The sequence below is a fragment of the Monodon monoceros genome, unplaced genomic scaffold, assembly GCF_005190385.1.
Source record: "Monodon monoceros isolate NGI ecotype Baffin Bay Population unplaced genomic scaffold, NGI_Narwhal_1 Super_Scaffold_18, whole genome shotgun sequence".
NCBI classification, from domain to species: Eukaryota; Metazoa; Chordata; class Mammalia; order Artiodactyla; family Monodontidae; genus Monodon; species Monodon monoceros.
Genome location: NW_021703774.1, coordinates 66,054,555 through 66,078,475, shown reverse-complemented (window position 1 = coordinate 66,078,475; position 23,921 = coordinate 66,054,555). Strand labels below are relative to the sequence as shown.

General features: G+C 39.8%; 2 protein-coding genes across 8 annotated transcripts in view; both read right to left on the bottom strand.

The window, feature by feature from the left end:
• Positions 1-4,379, bottom strand: part of SLAMF6 (SLAM family member 6) — a 29,212-nt gene extending 24,833 nt beyond the window's left edge. For all 4 annotated transcript variants that reach the window (XR_003794363.1, XM_029227849.1, XM_029227850.1 and 1 more), the window contains exon 1: positions 3,975-4,379. Coding sequence is in view for 3 of the 4 variants with exons in the window: in XM_029227849.1 (XP_029083682.1) it covers positions 3,975-4,080 (106 nt within the window). In the remaining variant the exon portion in view is untranslated. The remainder of the gene's footprint in view (positions 1-3,974) is intronic.
• Positions 1-23,921, bottom strand: part of CD84 (CD84 molecule) — a 74,436-nt gene that overhangs the window by 16,178 nt on the left and 34,337 nt on the right. For 2 of the 4 annotated variants that reach the window (XM_029227847.1, XM_029227848.1), the window contains one exon: positions 19,478-22,853. In XM_029227847.1, the coding sequence (XP_029083680.1) occupies positions 22,788-22,853 (66 nt within the window). In that variant the 3' untranslated portion in view covers positions 19,478-22,787. Of the gene's footprint in view, positions 1-19,477; positions 22,854-23,921 lie in introns of those variants that run through there. The other 2 variants (XR_003794361.1, XR_003794362.1) reach the window with 2 other exon arrangements.

The following is a 23,921-nucleotide window of genomic DNA, read 5'->3' as shown; positions in this document are numbered from 1 at the left end:
ACCTTAATGAAAAAAAAGAAAGACAAAAATTTTGTGTGCACATGGAGACACAACTGAGGCTAGATCTGTAGTGGGAGACTGAAAATTGGGAGGTGTGGAAGGCTGGTAGTCCAGTGGGCACAGACCACAGATTCTGAGAGGTGGAAAGACACAGTTGTCTTTGAGGATAGTGACAAAATATAAACAACTCTCTGCCTGTGGTGAGCAACAATAAACATTTGAAGGTGTGGATGGTTAGTAAGAAGTAGATAATGCTGCTCAGGGGAAGGGGAGTCATCGGATTACAATCTCTTAGCAGAAGAGCCTGTAAGTTTTTGACTCAAAACGTCAGAATCATTTGGTTGGCCCATGTGTATTGGCTGTACATATATTTCCTACCACTGTTCTCTCTTCAGCATCAGAATACCTGTATCTGCTTCCTGCAAACACACTTGAAGAATTTGTTCTTATTTCTCCATCCCTCCAACCCCACTGTGACTAAAGTCTCATGAGTGTGGTTCATGAAGCAGCATTGGGGTTGCCTGGGAGCTTGTTATAAATGCAGAATCTTAGTCTCCATTCCAGAATCAGCATTATAATAAGATTTCCTAATAATTTGTATGCATATTGACATTTGATAAGTAAGTTCCCACCTATAAAGAATAAAACGGGGAAGCAAATGAGATTCATTTTCTCCAGGGCATGATAATGTCTGATTTCAGTTATACCAATTGGGATTATTTCTTAACATGGTTTATCTTTTCAGATACATTTCTTAAAAGGAGCAAGTTATGGTGTCCAGCCCCTTGAAAGAATGTAGGCTGGCATGAGTCATCTTCCTTCATGCTTGTTTTCAAGATTGATTTTATTTGTGCCATACTCTTGTCACAGTAGTTTTCTTTCCCTTCCTTAATCACTCCAAACTCTTCCCTGCACCAGGGCCTTCGCACATGTAATTCCCACTGCTTTGAATGCTTCTTCATTAGACTCCTCCCCTGTTTGACTTCTCACACTCCTTAAATATCAGAGGAGATGCTACTTTCCAGAAAATCCATTCCACATCACCTCATCCAAAGGAGATCCTCTTGTTTTTCTCTGCAATGGTACTGAAACCAAGAAGGACACTGTGGGGACTCCTGGGCATGGAAGGCTTTATGTCCCCCATTTCTTGTTTGTAGGGAATAGACTCCAGCCTCCGTGACCTTCCCTGAGTTCCTAAGGGCGGATTAGAATAGTTGCTAATCAAGGAAGAGAGGGGATCCAGAGACGAGAGAGGAGCAGCCAAGAAACAATAGTGCAACCTTGGGGCAGAGTCCTGGTTCCGCCTCAAGGGTTAAACAGCAATATCTTTGAGCTCTTCTACAGAACTAAAACCCCCAAAATGGAATATATCAGCATTCTTCATTCCAGATTAAGGAACCAGAGAAGCTCTTCAAGAAGACCACCTGAGGCCAGATTAAAGGAACCATAGAAACTCATCAGATTACCTGAGACCAAATTGAAGGAGTGCAGGTCCTGCACACACCCTAATCTTATCAGCAACCCCAACCTTGAACCGTTGTTATAAAACTCCTCACCAGGGCTTCCCTGGTGGTGCAGTGGTTGGGAGTCCGCCTGCCGATGCAGGGGACACGGGTTTGTGCCCCAGTCCGGGAGGGTCCCACATGCCGCGGAGCGGCTGGGCCCGTGGGCCATGGCTGCTGGGCCTGCGCGTCAGGAGCCTGTGCTCCACGGCGGGAGAGGCCACAGCAGTGAGAGGCCCGCATACCACAAAAAAAAACCCCCAAAAAACTCCTCACCAAATGGTCCCAGGTTGGGACACACAGTTTTTGAGGACAGGAGCCTGCTGTGTCTCCCTTGTCTGGCAAAGCAATAAAGCTACACTTTTCTATTTCACCTAAAACTCTGTCTCTGAGATTCAATTCAGCACCAGTGTACAGAAGCCAAGTTTTCGGCATCAATACCCTGCTTATTTTCTTCCTAGTATCACAGTTTATAATTATATATACATTTATGTGAATATATAACTGTGTATAAACTAACTAGCAGAGTAAAGTGGTTATGAATACAGACTCTGGAGCCAGGTTCCCTGATTTCTAACCCTGGAAATCACTGCTTTCCTCCTGGGCTTCAGAACACCTGCAAAACACATTCAAGTATGTTTCTTTTCTGCACCATCCCCACTTCCCCCATAACAGTGTGACATTAAGCAAGTTACTTAAGTGTTGTATGCCTTCTTTACTCTTCCTTAAAGTGAGGATAGTGTATATTTCATAGGGCCCTATGAGAAGTATTGATGGGAATGAGGAGAAGCAGGGGAATTTTAACCTGAGGACGTTCAGAACATTTAATTCTAGAGATGGGTTCAATTTTGCAAGTAGGCAAAGACACGGGTCTCTGCTCCCATGCTGGGGAGTGGCTCTTGAATGTGTAAGTAAATTCTCCCTCTTTCTACATCTTATACTTATTTCCCAAGTTTCTGTCCTTACACTTTTCTCCTTAACTTCATTTATTACTTCTATGCTGTGACTTCTAAGCTTCCAGCCTCAGCTCTACCTCCAGTCCTAAATTTCCAGCTGCTTTCAGGAAATCTTCTCATGGATATCACACTAACATCTTAAAATTAGTAGCTCCAAAATAGAAATCACCTTCTCTTCATGGCTGCTCCCTCATCCCCGCAACTTTGTAACCTTCTTTGGCTACTCTGAAATTTCACCCCCCCCAATATTTCATATCTCCTTTCCCTGCTTGATTTATTTCCTTCTTATCATTTATCACTATCAAATATACTATTTCACTTATTTATCTTGTTTATAGTTTGTCTCCCCCGCTAAAAAGTTAACTCCACGAGAGCAGGAATTTTTGCCTCCTTTGTTCATGGTGTATCCCCAGGAACTAGAACAGTGCCAGGCATCCAGTAGGTGCTCAATGAATATTTATTGGATGACAGTGAATTCTCTTCCCCCCTAATTCCCATTGCCAGTTAATCTAGTTAATTCTACATCTATGATGATTTTTGCTTCTGTCCTTCTTCCTCTTGTGCTGCTACCGTGTTTATTCAACTGTCACTGTTCCTCAAAAATATTGCAAGAGCTTGCCACCTACTGTCTAATGAAATTTGGGCAAGTTATTCAAAAAGGGGATAATAATAGTATAGACTCATAGAACTATCATAAGGCTTATGTATATGATGTATGTACAATATTTGACCCAGTTTCTGGAACAGTATGAGCCCTCAATGAATATTAACTATTTTTATCTGCTACCCTGGGCTAGTTCTGGGCTAGCTTTCCTGTTTTGTCTTCTGCCCCATCCTATACTTTGGCCCCAGCTGACCACTTGTGGTTCTCCAAACCTGACATGAACCTTCATGCTTTCCATGGAATGGACAGCAGGGAATGAGAAGCAGGCAGGATCAGATAATTCCTTTCTGTCTGCCAAATTGGGTGCTGCTGGACTAGATAGCCCCTGATTTGCATCAAAGGAAAGGAAAGCTGGAGAACGCTTTTTATCACAGTAAGCAAAAACTGAGAGGACTATTTCTAGTGTTTTAGTTGGGTTCAGAAATTTCAGCTAAGCCCAACCATAGAGTTTCAATATTTCCAATGAAGATCGTGAGGCTCAGGAGGAACGTGTAACCTACCTGTGATACCACAGTGAGTAAGAAGGCCTCTTTTCTTAACTTTAGGTCTCTTTATATCACAACATGCTGGTCATAAAACCCAAAGAGTCTTGTCTCATAAAAGCACATTTACCATGCCCCAGCAGATAATTCACTTAAATGAAAGCACAGTTGAAGCTCTTAACTCTGAACCATCTCAGGCCATAAGCTTTTAGGTTGAGAGGCAATGGCAGTTTATCAGGCACCACTGTGAGCCCCACCGGATCCCTTGGCAGAGAGACAGACAGACACCTATAAATAGGTGATTTAGATTGAGCAAGCTGCACAAAACCAGGAGTGACTCATGACTACATGGGTCCGCTTCAGCATTTACCTGGGCCAAGGCAGGAGACAAGCGTGAGAGACTGGAGCAGCCAGATCATGCTCTTAGCAGTGGAGAATGGTGCTGGAGACCTCAAGGCAGTCAATGTTCTTGGCATTCTCTCATAGACTGAAAGTGCTTCTACTGAAACTGCCCTCTTCCTCTCAGAGGCGTGGCAAGGCTTTCTTCCCCCATACAAAGAGTTCCAGTTTTATTTTATTACTCTACTTATTTTTTTTCTGAGCAAAGTGCAAAAATCTTGTGTGTGATGTGAATTGGAATTTTCACTATCTATATCCTTTTTTCTTTCTTTTGTATGGTAGTAAAACAACCTAAATTTCATATTGTGGTTATGCAACCTAAAATTAACTGGGTTTTTTTTTGAATTTTATTTTATTTTTTTATACAGCAGGTTCTTATTAGTTATCCATTTTACACATATTAGTGTATATATGTCAATCTCAATCTCCCAATTCATCACACCCCCACCCCCAACCCCCTGCCACTTTCTCCCCTTGGTGTCCATATGTTTGTTCTCTACAACTGTGCCTCCATTTCTGCCCTGCAAACCGGTTCATCTGTACCATTTTTCTTGGTTCCATATATATGCATTAATACACGATATTTGTTCTTCTCTTTCTGACTTACTTCACTCTGTATGACAGTCTCTAGATCCATCCACGTCTCTACAAATGACCAAATTTTGTTCCTTTTTATGGCTGATTAATATTCCATTGTATATATGTATCACATCTTCATTATCCATTCATCCATCGATGGATATTTAGGTTGCTTCCATGACCTGGCTATTGTAAATAGAGCTGCAATGAACATTGGGGTGCATGTGTCTTTTTGAATTATGGTTTTCTCTGGGTATATGCCCAGTTTTAGGATTGCTGGGTCATATGGTAATTCTATTTTTAGTTTTTTAAGGAAATTCTATACTGTTCTCCATAGTGGCTGTATCAATATACATTCCCACCAAGAGCGCAGGAGGGTTCCCTTTTCTCCACACCCTCTCCAGCATTTATTGTTCATAGATTTTTTGATGATGGCCATCCTGACTGGTGTGAGGTGATACCACATTATAGCTTTGATTTGCATTTTTTTAATGATTAATGATGTTGAGCATCCTTTCATGTGTTTGTTGGCAATCTGTATACCTTCTTTGGAGAAATGTCTATTTAAGTCTTCTGCCCATTTTTGGATTGGGTTGTTTGTTTTTTTGATATTGAGCTGCATGAGCTGCTTGGAAATTTTGGAGATTAATCTTTTGTCAGTTGGTTCATTTGCATATATTTTCTCCAATTCTGAAGGTTGTCTTTTCATCTTGTTTATGGTTTCCTTTGCTGTGCAAAAGCTTTTAAGTTTCATTAGGTCCCATTTGTTTATTTTTATTTCCATTTCTCTAGGAGGTGGGTCAAAAAGGATCTTGCTGTGATTTATGTCAGAGTGTTCTGCCTATGTTTTCCTCTAAGAGTTTGGCAGTGTCTGATCTTACATTTAGGTCTTTAATACATTTTGAGTTTATTTTTGGGTATGGTGTTAGGGAGTGTTCTAATTTCATTCTTTTACATGTAACTGTCTGGTTTTCCCAACACCACTTATTGAAGAGGCTGTCTTTTCTCCATTGTATATTCTTGCCTCATTTATCAAAGATAAGGTGACCATATGTCACAGGCAGATTCTTAACCACTGTGCCACCAGGGAAGTCCCTGATAGTATCATTTGATGCACAAAAGTTTTTCGTTTTAATGAAGGCTGGTTTATTTGTTTTTTTCTTTTGTTGCCTATGCTTTTGGTGTCATATTCAAGAAATTGTGCCAAATCCAATGTAATGAAGATTTTCCCCTGTGTTTCCTCTAAGAGTTTTATAGTCTTAGTTTTTATATTTATCTCTTTGATACATTTGAGTTGATTTTTCTATATTATTTAAGGCAAGATTCACCTGCATTCTTTTGCATTAGGATGTCTTATTTTCCCAGTACCATTTGTTGAAAAGGCTGTCCTTTCCCTATTGAATGTTCTTGGCGTCCTTGTCAAAAATCATTTGGACATATATTTGAGGGTTTATATCTGGTCTCTTCTGTTTTATTCTACAGCACCCTGTGTCTGTCTTATGCCCCTGCCACACTCTTTTGATTACTGTAGCTTTGTAGTAAGTTTTGAAATCAGAAAGTGTGAGTCCTCTAACTTTGTTCCTTTTCAGGATTGTTTTGGCCATTCAGGGTTGAATTTAATCAAATACATGTTTTGGAATCTCTCCAGATGATTATTTCTTTTCTCCCCTTTAATTTGTTTAAACAAAATCTTGCAATAAATGATTTCTTTTGCAAAATATATTCAAAGTCTTAAAAGAGAAAAATCTTCCACCTAGAATACTCTATCCAGCAAGATTGCCATTTAGAATAGGTGGAGAAATAAAGAATTTCTCAGACAAGCAAAAACTAAAAGAATACAGCAATACTAAACCTATCCTAAAAGATATATTGAAAGGCCATCTCTAAATAGAAGAGAAGCAAGAAGAAATAGGAAGGAGTAAATCCAGCTGGAAAGTAAATCACTTAAATTACCCAGTATACAGATCAAAAAGAAAAAAAAAACTATTTGTGAAAGCAATGATAAACACAAGGAACAGCAAAAGGATAAACATGAAGATGTAAAAAGGGACATCAAAATCATAAAGTGTGGGGAAGGAGAGTAAGAAAATCCATATTCTTTTTCTTTATTTTTAAAAATTTATTTATTTTATGTATTTTTACTTTTTTTGGTTGTGTTGGGTCTTCGTTGCTGCGCAGAGGCTTTCTCTAGTTGCAGCGAGCAGGGGCTACTCTTCACGGCAGTGCATGAGCTTCTCATTGTGGTGGCTTCTCTTGTTGCGGAGCATGGGCTTTAGGCATGCAGGCTCAGTAGTTGTGGCTTGTGGGCTCTAGAGCACAGGTTCAGTAGTTGTGGCACACAGGCTTAGTTGTTCTGTGGCATGTGGGATCTTCCCAGACCAGGGCTCGAACCCATGTTCCCTGCATTGGCAGGCAGATTCTTAACCACTGTGCCACCAGGGAAGCCCTCTTTTTCCTTTTTTTTAGAACGTGTTTGAGTCTATATCACTATCAGTCCAAAGCAAGCAGATATAGGAATGGGTTAACAAATTGGAAAAACAGGGCAACCACAAATAAAAAACTTACAATAGATAAAAAACTTACAATAGAGTCACAAAAACCTAACAGAAGAGAATACAAGTATAAAATAAAAGGAAATCATCAAACCACAAAAAGAAAAACAAAAAGAAAAAAGAAAGGAACACAGAAGAAATAAAGAATCAACTAGAAAGCAAGGTTTGAAATGGCAATAAATACATATATATCAACAATTACCTTAAATGTTGATGGACTGAATGTTCCAATCAAAAGACAAAGAGTGGCAGATTGGATTTGAAAGACAAGAGCTTACAATATGCTGCCTACAAGAGACCCACTTTAGGGAAAAAGGCACACATAGATTGAAAGTGAGGGGTTGGAAAAAGATTTCATTCAGGGACTTCCCTGGTGGTTCAGTAGTTAAGAATCTGCTTACCAATGAAGGGGACATGGGTTTGATCCCTGCTCTGGGAAGATCCCACATGCCACGGATTAACTAAACCTGTGCACCACAACTACTGAGCCTGTGCTCTAGGGCCCATGTGCCACAACTACTGAGCCCACATGCTGCAACTAATGAAGCCCACTTTCTTAGACCCTGTGCTCCACAACAAGAGAAGCCACCACAATGAGAAGCCTGCACACCACAACAAAGAGTAGCCCCCGTTTGCCACAACTAGAGAAAGCCCACATGCAACAATGGAGACCTAATGCAGCCAAAAAAACAAAAAAAGTTATTTCATGCAAATGGACATGACAAGGAAGTGGGAGTTGCAATACTCATATCAGACAAAATAGTCTTTAAAGCAAAGGCTATAAAGATAAAGAAGTACACTATATAATGATAAAAGAATCAATACAAGATGAGATTTTTACACTCATCAACATATATGCACCTAATATAGGAAGACCCAAATACATAAAACAAATACTAACAGACATAAACGGAGAAATTGATATGAATACAATAATACTAGGAGAGGTTAACATCCCACTCACATCAATGGACAGACCTTCCAGACAGAGAACCAATGAGGCAACAGAGGTCCTAAATGATACAATAGAACAGTTAGACTTAATTGATATTTTCAGGGCACTACATCAAAAAAACCCCACAGAATATACATTCTTTTCAAGTGCACATGGAACATTCTCTAGAATTGACCAAATCCTAGGGCACAAAACTAACTTCAAGAAATTTAAGAGTACAGAAATTATTTCAAGCATCTTCTCTGACCACAATGGCATGAAACTAGAAATCAACCACAGGAAAAGAAATGAGAAAAAAAAAAAGATTATATGGAGACTAAATAACATGACACTAAATAACCAATGGGTCAATGAAGAAGTCACAAAGGAAATTAAAAAATGCCTTGAGACAAATGACAATGAAAACACAACCTACAAAATCTATGGGATGCAGCAAAAACATTTCTCAGAGGGAAGTTCATAGCGATACAGACTTTCATCCAAAGAAAGAAAAATCTCAAATAAACAACTTAACCTACCACCTAAAAGAATTAGAAAAAGAAGAACAAAACCTAAAGTTAGCAGAAGGAAGGAAATAATAAAGGGAAAAAATAAATAAATAGAGATTTTAAAAATACAATAGAAAAAAGCAACAAAACCAAGAGCTTGTTCTTTGAAAGCATAAACAAAATTAACAAATCACTGGCCAGACTCACAAAGAAGAAAAGAAAGAGAACCCAAATAAACAAAATAAGAAATGAAAAAGGAGAAATCTCAACTGAGAGCACAGAAATTAAAAAAAAAAAAGAGAATACTATGAACAATTATATGCCAACAAATTTGACAACCTAGAAGAAATGGACAGCTTCCTAGAAACATACAGCCCAGCAAAATTCAATCAAGCAGAAATAGATAATTTGAACAGACCTATTACTAGAAGTGAAATAGAATCTGTAATTAAAAAACTTTCTACAAACAAAAGTCCAGGACCAGATGTCTTCACAGGTGAATTCTACCAAATATACAAAGAAGAACTTATACTGATTCTTCTCAAATTCTTCCAAAAGATTGAAGAGGAGGGAACACTCCCAAAGACATCCTATGAAGCCACCATCACCCTGATACCAAAACCAGACAAAGACACCACCACAAAAGAAAATTACAGGCCAATATCTTTGATGAATAGAGATGCAAAAATTCTCAACAAAATATTAGGAAACAGAATCCAGCAACACATAAAAATCATCATACACCACGACCAAGTGGGATTCATCCCAGGTTCACAAGGATGGTTCAACATATGCAAATCAATCAATCAATGTAATACACCACATTAACAAGAGAAAAGTCAGAAAAGTCAAAAACCACATGATCATCTCAATAGATGCAGAGAAACCATTTGACAAAATTCAACATGAATTCATGAAAAAAAAACTCTTACCAAAGTGAGACTAGAGGGAACATATCTCAAGATAATAAAAGTCATTTATGACAAACCCACAGCCAATATAACAGTCAATGGTGAGAAGTTGAAAGCCTTCCTGCTAAAATCTGGAACAAGACAAGGATGCCCACTCTCACCACTTCTATTCAACATAGTATTGGAAATCCCATCCATAGCAATCAGACAAGAAAAAGAAAAGTTATCCAAATTGGAAGGGAAGAGGTAAAATTGTCACTGTATGCAAATGACATGATACTATATATAGAAAACCTAGGGATTCCACGCAAAAACTACTAGATCTAATAAATGAATTCAGCAAAGTAGGATGATAGAAGATTAACATTCAGAAATCAGTTGCATTCCTTTACACTAACAATGAAATATTAGAAAGGGAATTCAAAAAAAAGACACTTTTTAAAATTGCACCAAAGAAAGAAAAATACCTGGAGTAAACCTGACCAAGGAGGTGAAGTATTTATATGCTGAGTACTATAAAACATTAATAAAGGAAGTAAAATAGGATTCAAAGAAATGGAAAGATATCTCATGCCCTTGGATTGGAAGAATTAATATTGTTAAAATGGCAATACTACCCAAAGCAATCTACAGATTTAATGTGATTCCTATCAAATTACCTATGACATTTTTTCACAGAACTAGAACAAATAATCCAAAAATTTATATGGAACCATAAAAGACCCAGAATTACCAGAGCAATCATGAGGGGAAAAAAACAAAGCAGGAGGCATAACTCTTCCAGACTTCAGACAATACTGCAAAGCTACAGTAATCAAAACAGTGTAGTATTGGTACAAAAACAGGCATATGGATCAATGGAACAGAACAGAGAGCCCAGAAATAAACCCACACACCTACAGTCAATTAATCTTCAACAAAGGAGGCAAGAATATAAAATGGGAAAAAGACAGTTTCTTCAGCAAGTGGTGCTGGGAAAGTTGGACAGTTTCATGTAAATCAATGAAGTTAGAACACACCCGCACACCATGCACAAAAATAAACTCAAATGGCTTAAAGACTTAAACATAAGACATAACACCATAAAACTCCTAGAAAAAAGCATAGACAAAACATTCTCTGATGTAAACTGTACCAATGTTTTCTTAGGCCAGTCTCCTAAGACAATAGAAATAAAAGCAAAAATAAACAAATGGGACCTAACCAAACTTACAAACTTTTGCACAGCAGACCATAAAAACAAACAAAAAACCAAACAAAAAACAAAAGACAACCTACGGAATGGATGGGAGAAAATATTTGCAAATGATGCGATAGACAAAGGCATAATCTCCAAAATACACAAACAGCTCATACAACTGAACAACAAAAAAACAAACAGTCCAATCAAAAAATGGACAGAAGACCTTAATAGACATTTCTCCAAAGAAGACACGCAGATGGCCAGTAGGCACATGAAAAGATGCTCAACATCACTAATTATTAAAGAAATGCAAATCAAAACTACAATGAGGTACCACCTCACACCAGTCAGAATGGCTATCATTAAAAAGTCTACAAATAACAAATGCTAGAGAAAGTGTGGAGAAAAGGGAACCCACCTACACTGTTGGTGGGAATGTAAGTTGGTACAGCCACTATGGAAAACATTATGGAGGTTCCTCAGAAAACTAAAAATAGAATTATCATATGATCTAGCAATCCCACTCCTGGGCATATACCTGGATAAAGCTATAATTCAAAAAGATACATGCACCCCTATGTTCATAGCAGCACTATTCACAATAGCCAAAACATGGAGACAACCTAAATGTCCATCGACAGATGAATGGATAAAGAAGATGTGGTACATATATACAATGGAATACTACTCAGCCGTAAAAAAGAACAAAATAATGCCATTTACAGGAACATGGATGCATCTAGAGCTTATTATACTAAGTGAAGTAAGTCAGAAAGAGAAAGACAAACACCATATGATATCACTTATATGTGGGATCTAAAATATGGCACAAATGAACCTATCTACAAAACAGAAACAGACTCATAGCCATAGAGAACAGACTTGTGGTTGCCAAGGGGGAGTGGGGAGGGAGAGAGATGGACTGGGAGTTTGGGGTTGGTAGATGAAAACCGTTACATTTAGGATGGATAAACAACAAGGTTCTAATATATAGCACAGGGAACTATGTTCAATATCCTATGATAAACCATAATGGAAAAGAATATTAAAAAAATGTCTATATGAGTATAACTGAGTCACTTTGCTGTACAGCAGAGATTGGCACACCATTGTAAATCCACTATACTTCAATAAAAAAATTTTTTTAAAGATTTCTTAAAGATAACTAATTTCTGCATTCTGGAGAGAACCCCTACTTGATTACATTTTTTTCCTTTTAATTCCTTGCTTGGTTCAATTTACTAAAATTTGAATTAACATTTTTAACAATTATATTAATAAGTGAGACTGATCAATATCAGGAATTGACAAATTTTTTCCATAAAGGTCAAGATAGTGAATACTTTTAGACTTTGGGGGCTGTACAGTCTCCACTGCAACTATTCAACTTTGCTGTTGTAGCATGAAAGCAGCCCCAGTCAATATGTAAATGAATGAGTATTGGGGGTGTTCCAGAAAAAATTTATTTATTAACACTGAAATTTGAATTTCATATAATTTTTACATGTCACCAAATATTATTCTTCTTTTGAGTTTTTCCAACTTTTAAAAATTGTAAAAACTATTCTTAACCCACGAGCTATATAAAAACACTTGGCAGACTGGATTTGTCCACAGGAAGTAGTTTGCTGATCCCTGGTTTATATTTTTCTTTTTTGGGAATCGTCCTCATCTAGTTTGGAATCAGTGCTATATTAATAGTGCTCAATGAATTTTGAAAATTTCCACTAGTTTTTACACTTTGGAACAGTTAAAATTACATAGAAATTATCCTTTCATTGAAGGTGGTGGAGTTAGCTCATAAGACCATCTAGGCTTGGTGCCTCTTGGGGAATTAGATAACTGAGTATATTTTCCATTTTATCTCTGGTTAAAGAAGTTCTTCCAGTTATAACCTTTCAACTTATGAACTATTATGAGTGTAAAGCTATATACCAGAGCAATCCATTTGTTCTTCCTGCCACAAGATGACATTGTTTGTGTTTTGGAAAGATCACTCTGGCTGTGGTGTAGAGAATGAATTGGACCACGGCAAGTGTGACTTCAGGAGGTAAAGGGCTGCTGTCCAGGTAAGAGAAGATAGTGCCTTGACTGCTGTAGCTACTGCTGGATGGAAGAAGAAAAGTTGGATGGATTATAAAAACATTCAAGGAGGTATGTCAGGGATTTTCAAGACCACTTCCACATTCAATGGTTCACTACGAGGACTTATAGGATTCAGCGTATAGTTATACGCATGGCTGTGAGTTATTGCAGTGAATAGATAAAAAGCAAAATCAGTAAAAAGAGATGGTATATAGAGTGGTGTCCAGGAGAAACCAAGGTACAAGCTTCCAAGAGGCTTCTCCCAGTGGAGTCACATAAGATATGCTTAATTCCTCTAGTGACATGTGATGACAACATGTGTGAAATATTTTCTACTAGAGAAGTTTGTCTGAGCCTAGGATTCCAGGGTTTTTATCAGTAGTCATGCAGGCGCTATCTACCTAGCATGTATAAAATTTCAGAATCCCAGAAGGAAAGCAGGTGTTTAGCACAAAGCAAATTGTTTGTATAAGCAGTTTAAGTTCAGTGACTCCCTCTTATCAGGGAATGGTAGAACTCTCCCCAAATCCAAGTTCCCAGACACCAGCCAAGGGCCAACCTTGTAAGCACACCTTTCAAAGGATAGCAGTCTTAGGCCCACATTGTTAATGTTAACTCTTTTCTGTGTTTTCTAATTCCTAACTATGTTTTATACACAGGAAGTAAAGCCAGTATTTTTCTATTGCATTTCCATCTGAAGGTTGGAAACTTATTAAGGGAATATACTTTGGAATAAATAGCTTTGTCATTGAGACATGTGCCAAAGAATTACTCATTCCAGGTAAGGTAAGACAGTTAAAAGCTGTACAAACTGTTGCATCTTCACTAGTTAATCAAAATATTATACATTGAGGACTTCCTCTGTAACTTGCACAGGATCAGACGTTGTGGATACAAATGATGAACAAAATCAGATGTGATCTGTGCCCTGATGGAGCTCACAGTCTAGTGGGGAAACAGAGACATTGATCAGATAATCACAAGGAGAAATGTTTAAAGACAAAATTTGAAAACTGCTGTGGTGGAAAGAGATCTAGTATAATGAGAGTAAAAATGGGCATCAGACATGGATTGAAGAACAGGAAGACTTCCCTCAGGAAGGGACATTTGAGCTGAGTCCTGAGGGATAACTGGGTATTAACTAAGTGAAGTGTGTATTAGAGGTAGTGAAGGTACGGAGTGGGTGGTAAAGCATTTCAGACAGAGGGAGAGTCCTAAGGCTAATGTGTAGATTAAATTAAATGAAATGTGTCAGAACCTCAGAGGGCACTAGAAAAACACCACCAAAAATTTTAAAAAATCTTTTCAAGATTATCTGTATCTGTTTATAAAGTTGCTACACAGGTGGCACTGAAATTGTTCTGGGTAGTGGTTCCATTTCAGCCCAACAAAAGACGGATGAAGAGATGTAACTGTGGGAGCTGGGAGCCCAAGCGTATTTGCAAAGAGTTGCTCAGAGCAGAGGATCTGAAGCTTCTTTAATAAGTAGAGAGTAAAGGAAGTGGTTTCAGATCTAGAAGATACTGTTTGCTGTCTCACATACCACCTCTTAGCAAGTCATTTCTTCAAAGTTTTACAAAACATCCTGAGGCCCTGCACCCATAGTTCTGAGGGAACCACACCCTAGTCTCGTCGTTGAAAAACCTAGTCCTTTTATCCCTTTTCTCCAAGGGGCACTGTTGGTGACCTATACAATCTTACTCTCAAATTCCCTAGAAACAGACTCAAAGTGGTTTCCAGGACTTCTATTCTACTCTTGATGTCTGGGTCCCAATCTGAGTTCAGTTCAACAAATTATTTATTTATTTATTTATTAACATCTTTATTGGAGTATAATTGCTCTACAATGGTGTGCTAGCTTCTGCTTTATAAACAAATATTTATTAAGCTCTCCTAGGCATTGGCTTCTGTGATGAGCGCTCTTACTGAAAAGATGAATAAGACAAAACTCTTATACTAGAGGGAGAGGGACCCCAAAACATATGATTTAAGTGCCCAGTTTCTCTGTTTCTAGGATGATCAAGGCAGAACTCCCTGCTCTACCTCTAGACATATGTCTCTGCTGTGCTCTGGTTTCTTGTTTCTGGTCCTGGTCCTCCTTATCTCTAGGTTTTCCACCTTCTCTCAGGATCCTGGTCATCTCTCTCACAGCAGACTTCCTTTTCCCCATTCTCTGTCTGACTACCTCAATCCATGGTAACTTTGTGTCTATTCAGGGTCTGAGTTCTCAGCTGCACAGAGCCTTTATCATATTGTTGATAGTTTTTGATGTTTCAGCTACTTATTTTATCTCTTCTTTTCCTGAAAAAGCCAAGTAAGACACAAACAGAATAGATGCATCATCAAATATTTGTGTGTTTACTTGCTGAAATGGAGCTTGTAGTCTCATTTCTTAGGCACTTACAAGGTGCGGACAATACTTTATTAATGGAAATTTACAAATACATGAAATAAAAGGTAACATGTAGAAAGGATAAAATACCCTGTTACAAACATGGCACCTGGCTTCTGAAATAGGTTTAGCAGCATTTGCTACTAGTAAGCATAATCTTCATGCTTGTATTAATTAATCCAAGTTTTTGAGGATCCAAGGTTTATTAGGTACTGTGGACACAAAGAAGAGGAGAAAGTCTTCTGAGCCAAAACAACTTATTGGCCAGTTGGGGAGACAGTTTAAAAAATGCCACAGCTATATAATTATAAAAGAATATGATAAAGACTACTATTATGCACTTATGTACTAAATGCTGCAGGAGTGTAAATAAGGAGCTATATATTTAGCTTTGAGTGGGAGGTTTTGGAAGGCTACACAAAGAGGGGATACTTGGCCTGATCCTTGAAATATGAAAGAGCCAGAGATGGAATGGAGAGAAAGGCATTTCAGGTGGGGGACGCAGCATAGGCAAAGGCATGGGAGTGGGAAAGGATTTGGTGAGTTTATGGACCCACGATATTCTATGTGGCTGGAGCCTAGGGAAGAGGCAGGTGAGGGGCCTGGAAAATCTGATAGGTTAGATTGCTAAGGAGTCTGGTCCCACAGGAAAATGAAGTGATAACTTCCATGTTTTAGAAAGATTGCTCTTTGTGTGATAGCAGCCCAGGTAATAAAGGATAAAGGAATGAACTGAGAGACTGGGATAGAGAGGGAGGGTGTGTTTGAGAATTAGACAGATTGAGGAGACATGGTTGAGAGGGGCCAAATAGAGGAGTTGGAATTTTTTTTTAATTAATTAATTTATTTATTTAACATCTTTATTGAGTATAATTGCTTTACAATGGTGTGTTAGTTTCTGCTTTACAACAAAGTGAATCAGTTATACATATACATATGTTCCCATATCTCTTCCCTCTTGCGTCTCCCTCCCTCCCACCCTCCCTATCCCACCGTCTAGGTGGTCACAAACCACCTAGCTGATCTCCCTGTGCTATGCGGCTGCTTCCCACTAGCTATCTATTTTACCTTTGGTAGTGTATATATGTCCATGCCACTCTCTCACTTCGTCACAGCTTACCCTTCCCCCTCCCCATGTCCTCAAGTCCATTCTCTAGTAGGTCTGTGTCTTTATTCCCATCCTACCCCTAGGCTCTTCATGACATTCTTTTTTCTTAGATTCCATATATATGTGTTAACATATGGTATTTGTTTTTCTCCTTCTGACTTACTTCACTCTGTATGACAGATGAGGAGTTGGAATTGACAGGACCTAATAGCTGATTAGATGTAGTGGGGAGGTGAGGTGATGGGAAGAAAGAAAGAAGACTCAAGGATAAAAGATTTCTTTGCTTTGGGTGGCAGCTGACTGGTGAAGCAGTAAAGAATAGCAGTTCAGGACACAGCCCCTGGAGTTGGAAGACTAGGAATTGATTCCTGGTTTTAATATTTGTTTGTCTGAGTTACTTAGCCTTTCTGTGACTCAGTTTCTTAACTTGTAAAATGGAGGATGATTGCAACTATTTTGGGGGTAGATAAGTTTTAATGTTTCTTATGGGCTTTAGATGAGTGAATACATATAAAACATCAGGGCGGGAATGGTACATAGTAAGCACTCAGTAAGTGTCAGCTATTATGATTTGGTGGGCCATTAACTAGCACAGTGGAAACAGACAGAAAGCAAGTTGGGGAGGTCAAGGAAAGACCTGTGAGTTCAATTTTGGGCACACTGAATTTAAGGTGGCTTCTGACATCCATGCAGAAATGACCCATAAACAGTTGGAAATATAGATTATAAATTAGTGATTGAGATTATGTGTATTTTTAAAAATTCCCTGACAGATAATTTATGTAATTATTTGCCTATGATAAAACCTCATAAGAAAAAAATCTCTATTTCCCACTTGCAAAGATATGGCCACTTTCAGGTCCCAGAGTTGATGCAGCTAAACCCAGAGGCTTGTGTAGGGCTATTCAGAACTGCCTGGGCAATCAGCCAGCAAGAGTGATGATAATAATTATCATCCGAAGAGAGGATAGTTCTCTTATGCATCCTCTAAATAAATTTCTCAAGGTCTACAAGCCTCTAAAGAATATACTAGTCATTACTTTGCTTCCTCAAATCAGAACTTCAGGACTTTTACTAATGGGCCTTTGTCAAAATGTATTAACACTTTAATATGAAAAACCATCAAGGGCTCCTCACACTTGGATGGAGGATCATTAAAATCTCAAGGTGCGTAGCTGTTTCTTAACCATGAACTAGTATAGCACAACTCCCCAGTTCTTACCTCTTCTGTTCCTGTTTTTCTTGTGGTGTAAATAGTGGAAATTTACACTGTGTTTTTCTCATTTTGTAACAACTCATCAGAAATGCTTAAGACCTGGATTCCTTGTTTGCTAGGAAACTAGCTCTGTCCAAAATGCAGAGGGGGCTTCTATCCAAGCTTCTTTAATGGCTGTTTCCAAAAGGAAAGCTGGGTGGTTATCCAGAGAACAATGGAATTAATATATGAACATGTTGACTTGGAGCTGCAGTTATTGTCTTTAAAATATTATTATATGTACATATTCATTCAACAAATATTTGTGGGCCACCTATTATGTGTCAAGCAAGGTGCCAGGTGTGTGATATACTTGAAGCAAAGTGCCAGGTGTTGGGAATCCACAGCAGGTAAAGGAGGCAGCATGGTAGAGTGCAAGTACTTAGGCCTTGATGACAAGAAGTCCTGAGTTCAAATCCTGTCTTCCTAAGCTTACTGGCTTTGCTAAGGTATTTACTCCCTCAGCCTTAATGTAAACTAGAAGAGTTAATTCCTATTTTACAGCATCTAGTGTAGCAGTTGGTGTACAAAGTAAGCCCTCAATTAACTATTACAGGCTCCCTGCCCTCAAATAGCTCTTTATTTCCATCACTATTATTCAGACATAGCCCCTGTGCTCTCACTAGTTGAGGAGACAGGTATGCTATCAGGTAATTAAGATGTAGTGTAATAAGTGAAATAATAGGAGCAGGTATTGAGTTGAGGATTGAGAGTTAAAAGTTTGACATACCATGTTAATCTAGCACAGTATCAGATACATTTGCGTTGCAAGAACCTTATTTCATAATTTTGGTTTAGCATCTTATGATGGTTTCAGGCCTATAAGAACAGCTAATATAATGATCCAGGGTTTTACTGTGTGCAGGCACGGAACACCTCATTTAATCCCCACATCAACCCTACAAGGTAGGAGCCAGTATTATACCTATTTTACAGATGGGCAAACTGAGGCACAGAGAGATTAAAATAACTTGCCCAAGGTCACATATCTAAGAAACCAGGATTCAGACCCAGGTACTCTAGCATCAGAGCCCACATTTGTGACCACTCATTACACTTTTTCCTATTGTGTCCTTAAGCTTCATTTTACAGCCAATAGGTATTGTCACTAATTACATGTGAGAAAATTTTACAAATCAAGTGAAATTCAGAGAAAATTCAAATAGAAGGAAAGTAATGGATCTTGAAGAAAATATAGCCCGGTCATTTCTTTTCTCCAGGAGTAACCATGAGAAGTGCTCTCTGTTTACATAGCCTGGACCAGCCAGGCTCCTTCCTATGCCCACTTTCCATAGGTGGCCCAGTCCAGAATTTCTCTTGTGGGCTGTGCAGTTCATAATGTTCTATAGCTTTAAAAAACTCTCATTTTAAATCAGCTTCACTTTCTTTTTCTGAGAGGCATTAACTCAGTTCCCTGGTAAAGCCCATGCTGACTTGCGAGGGAGTGTCCTGTCTTACCTCTGCTTTCCACTAGAGGGCCCTGCCCCTGAGATTTCAATTTCAATGCACATTTTTAAACTAGCACATCTTTGTCTGTTACAAGATCCTCTCCATTGAAAGAATACTTTGATTTTATAGACCTGTTGTTCATAATCTAGGTTGTATGGAAATATGTGAAGGGGAAAATAAGATCACAGTCATTTTACAGAAGGATTATCTGAGAACTGAGCCCTTGGGAATGGGGTAAGTAGCTTACGTCTTCATAAATCAGAAGACTCACAGGAAAGAATCAAACATGGTGGTCCTGAGTCCCAAAGCCCACTTGAAGAATTTCTGTGCACTGGTTCCATCCCAGGTTAGTTCTCCTGGAAGACCTAAGGAACACTTATCTCTGGTTCTTTCCTTTCTTCTTTCCTTTCTCTCTCTTGCTTCCTTCCTTCCTTTCTCCCCCTTCCTTCCCCCTTCCTTCCCCTTTCCTTCCCCCTTCCTTCCCCCTTTCCTTCCCCCTTCTTTCTTTCTTCCTTCCTTTCTTTCTTTCCCCCTTTCTTTCTCTCTCTCCCTTTCTTTCTTTCTTTCTTTCTTTCCTCCCCCATTTCTTTCTCTCTCTCCCTTTCTTTCTTCCTTCCTTCCTTTCTCTCTCTCTCTCTTCCTTCCTTCCTTCCTTCTTTTCTTTCTTTCTTTCTTTCTTTCTTTCTTTCTTTCCTTTCTCTCCCACCCCACCTTTCCACTGGAGTGTTAGTATACTAAGGATGTGACTGAGTGAGCACACCAGAGAAAGGCAGGGACAGCAGTTACAGAATGAAGATATTCAGGAGCAATCCTTCAACTCGCATAAAAGAGTACTTTTATTTTAGAAAAAACAGCCTGTTAGTGTGACTTTGGAACTTCTTCATCCTTTAGGACCACATCTTTTTATTTCCTCCTTCATACCCTTCCCTAGGGTGACTGCCTTTCACCTCTTCACACCTGGTTCATTGCATCACTTGATGTCTTAGCTGGTCTGTCTAACTCTGAAAATCTTCTCCCTCCAAAGTGTCCTTATACTAGGAATAGCCTCTGATGTCTGCCTCTTGATATGTAATGCTTGCCGTGATTTGATTCCACTGTGCTTATTGGCTCCTATCCATCAGTATTTCCAATATGTATCTTCTTTGCAAGCAGGCTGGTCACTTTCAATTCTATTCAACAGCATTTATAGCTCACAAGCAAGGTACAAGACACCATGCTGGCTGGCGGTAGATGCAGAGATGAATAAAGCTATTACCTCTTCATGATCATGAAGTCACGGGCCTTGCCTTTAAGTAATGGGCAACATAGAGGGAAGCAAATAATAATCTATACTGTAAGGTAGAATGAAATGAGTTTTAATGACAGAAAGAGCAAAGGGGTGGGGGAAGGAGTGCAAAAAGAACCATAGTTAATTTGACTAGTGATACCCGGGAAAGCTTCATAGATGAGGTGACATTTGAGCTGGGTATTGAAGGATGTGTAAATGGACAGGGGATGGGGGCATACATTCCAGCTGAGCACTGTGCCACACACAGGCAAGAGACTGTGAACATGCATGGTATATCTGGGGAGGTATCCCAAATACATGACACAGATCCAGTCCTTTTCTTTCTTTCATGCCTTCCTCACTTGGATGCCTTCTGTCTTCTTCATTCTCTGCCAAATTCCATCCATCCTTTGAGGTCCAGCTTCAGCAGCACTTCCTCCGTAAGATTTTTTTCTGACTGTGCTAGCTCATGCCACTCTCTGTAGCATGTAGTTCAGAATTTAACTGTAGTATTTGTACTGTAGTTAGACCAGGGCAGACATCATGCTCATCTTACTCTTTGGAGGCCTTGCAACCCCCAACACAGTGCTAATGAGAGTCAGGGCTAGGTGGTTCTATGGACCCATTAATGGGGACTAACAACTTCATTCTGCCTAAATGCAGTTTATTTCTGCTATCCAGCCTGGGATTTTTCATGGGGTTTTAGGATTTAGCTGGTTATGTTTGCTAACACATAAGGGAAACAATTTTTCAAATGCTTACTTCAATGTTCTGCTCAGCCATAGGTGATTCCTCCTTAGTGTTGTCAGGGAAAGAGGGAGGGTCATTAACATCAGCTTGAACTCCACGACTTTCTGGGATGAGCCTTAGGAACTGAGGTGAATCCAATTTCATCATCTATACTGTCATCTACGAAGTTCCCTCTAGAGAATGACGGCTTCCTTCAAGGTCTATTGTTTTGATGGTTGGGTTCCCCTAAAGTGCCAGAAATATAGCTTAGCAATTCTTTTTAGAGAATGAGGTTACTGGATATGGCTTCTACTTCTATTTTTTTTTGGCCATACACGGGCCTCTCACTGTTGTGGCTTCTCCCGTTGCAGAGCACAGGCTGCAGACGCGCAGGCTCAGCGGCCATGGCTCACGGGCCTAGCCACTCCGCGGCCTGTGGGATCTTCCCGGACTGGGGCATGAACCCGTGTCCCCTGCATCGGCAGGTGGACTCTCAACCACTGCGCCACCAGGAAGCCCTGGCTTCTTCTTCTTGATGAGGCTGTTTGGAGTGTCTATTAGCCTGGTTCTGCAGAGAAACAGATCTAACAGGAAATAGCTATAAAGGAATTGACTCATGTGGTTATGGAGATTGAAAAATTCCAAGATCTGTAGTCAGCAAGCTGGAGAGGTGATGGTATAGTTCCGGTCTGAGTCCAAAGGCCTGAGAACCAGGAGAGCTGATCGTGGACATTCCAGTCCATGTGCAAGTCCTAAGGCAGGAGAAGACTGATGTCCCATTTCAAAGACAGGCAGAGAGAGAGAATGGATTTTCCCTTACTCTGCCTTTTTGTTCTATTCAGGTTTTCAATGGGTTTGGTGATGCCCACCTACACTGGAGGGGAAAATTAATCTGCTTTACTCAGTCTACCAATTCAAATGTTTACCTCTTCCCTCAAACTCACAGCCTGAATAATGTTTAACCAGATATCTGGGCACCCCATGGTCCAGTCAAGTTGACGCATAAAATTAACAATCACAGAGTGATATAGAAGGAAAACTTGGCCAGAAAAAATATATTATGAGGTTTCTGAAGTGGAGCCTGAAGAAAAATGCCTCAGCAGTCTAGTTCCTACAGAAAGAGCATTTTCCAACACTCTATTGGGAGACTGTGTCTGCACAGCGGAGAGCCACAACTCTGATGGCTTCCCATGCCACACAGTTACATAGGGTTGGGCTGGTCCAGCCAGGTGTACCCTGAACAAAGTTTCCCAAGCAAAGGGACAAACAGAGGCTGAAATGCAGTACACGCCAAGCCATGTACTCAAGTGAGGGGCTCATCTGCCCAAGGTGCTGTGTGGACTTGGCGAAGCCATGGACCAGGGCTCCTCCCATATATTGAGTGTGAGAAGAGGCTCCTAAGTGGTGTGTCATGGCAGATTATAGGTGTGCAAAATGTGGATCCTTCACATATGGGGTTGCTGGGAAGAGTCATCACCTCTGGTCATACACAGCCTCCAGCCATGAGCAATCTTTACTGTTTACCCCATTGGGCCACAAAAATATTTTCTCCATGTGCTGCGATGTGAAGAAGGGTGGGAAGCACTGTGCCAAAGGACCTTCCTTGTCATTCATCAGGAAGGGAGCAATTTCAGAAAGGGCATGTATCCATTTGCTTATCTAGGCATGAGCTATGCCCAGCAACAAAGTGTTTGCTTCTTTGCTTACGTGTTGGGATCTGGTGATTTGCAATCTCCAGGTAAGATCTGGGCAGAGCAAGTCTAGGTCTGGAGCATCTGCCAGTAGGTATGGTTGTAGCTCAGTTTCCATGGGGAGAATTCCATCTGGGAGCCTAGATCACAATTTCATAGCTTGAAGTCCCAGGAGGTTTGCTGTCCTGAGTGTTGGTTTTCCCCATCTGCACAAAAGGGAGAAGGAAGACATGTTGACTGAAAGGTGATGGTAGGGAATTCCAGTCCCACGAGGAGCCCTCTAGAGTCATGCAAATGGCACAGACCGATGCCTTAGATTTCCCTGGTTCTGGGGTAAACAGGGGTAGCAGGGCCTTGCCCTTTGCTGAGTCCCTCGCCTCTGTGCCAGCCACCCAATTTGGAAGCCCTTGGGTAATCAACTTCTTAGCTTAGAAAAAGCAGCAGTAGAGAATGTGGATATCTGCACTGATTTTTATTATAGGCTTGAGGCAACATCCAGGCTCAAGCTACCCATGTTCCATGTTCCTAGTTCAGCCTTCATTCCTTCTGTACCCTGGTAACTGCACCTTGGCCTATATTTAGTGGTGAGTCACCTGCACTGGTGTCATATGCTCTAGTTACTTAGAATACTGCAGACAACCCTCCCATTGGCTTGCAGAGTCCTAGGTTTTAAATTACACATTATCCAAATTAATAATTGTCATCCAACTTGTCTAGAGGGTTTACTTTGAGATGTCTCAGTCCAAGAGTCCCTGATTAATCCCTCAAGTCTAGTCTTTTCCAGTTGTATTTTCTTCTCTGTTTCCTCCCACTCTCCTTCCAATCCTGGTTCAAACATGTGGACACCTTGCTTCCCGCTTCCTGATTCTCCTTCCTTTTCCCTCCTCCTCCTCTTTCCTCACTCACCTCCTTCTTTTCCTTCTCCCTCCTTTCATCTCCTGATCACTGAGGAAGTCAAGGTCCTTTTATCTTGTTCTCCAGGACACTTGGCTTATCTTAACATTCAAACTGACCTGTGCATTGAGTTCCCTTACGACCTTCCTATTTGGCCAATTCATAGATGCCTCGTAGAATCAGCTCTTAATTCTTATTCATGGATTCATTTGCATTCCATTTTGGTATCCCGATATTTCTTCTCACTCTTCATTTGTTATCATTATTGTCCCTTTCCTCCGAGACTTCCGGGTTCAAATTTATCTTTCATGATTAGCTTCCTACCTATTAGCTCAGCTATTAAACAGAAACACTTCCAAAATATTTGATTCACCCAGATA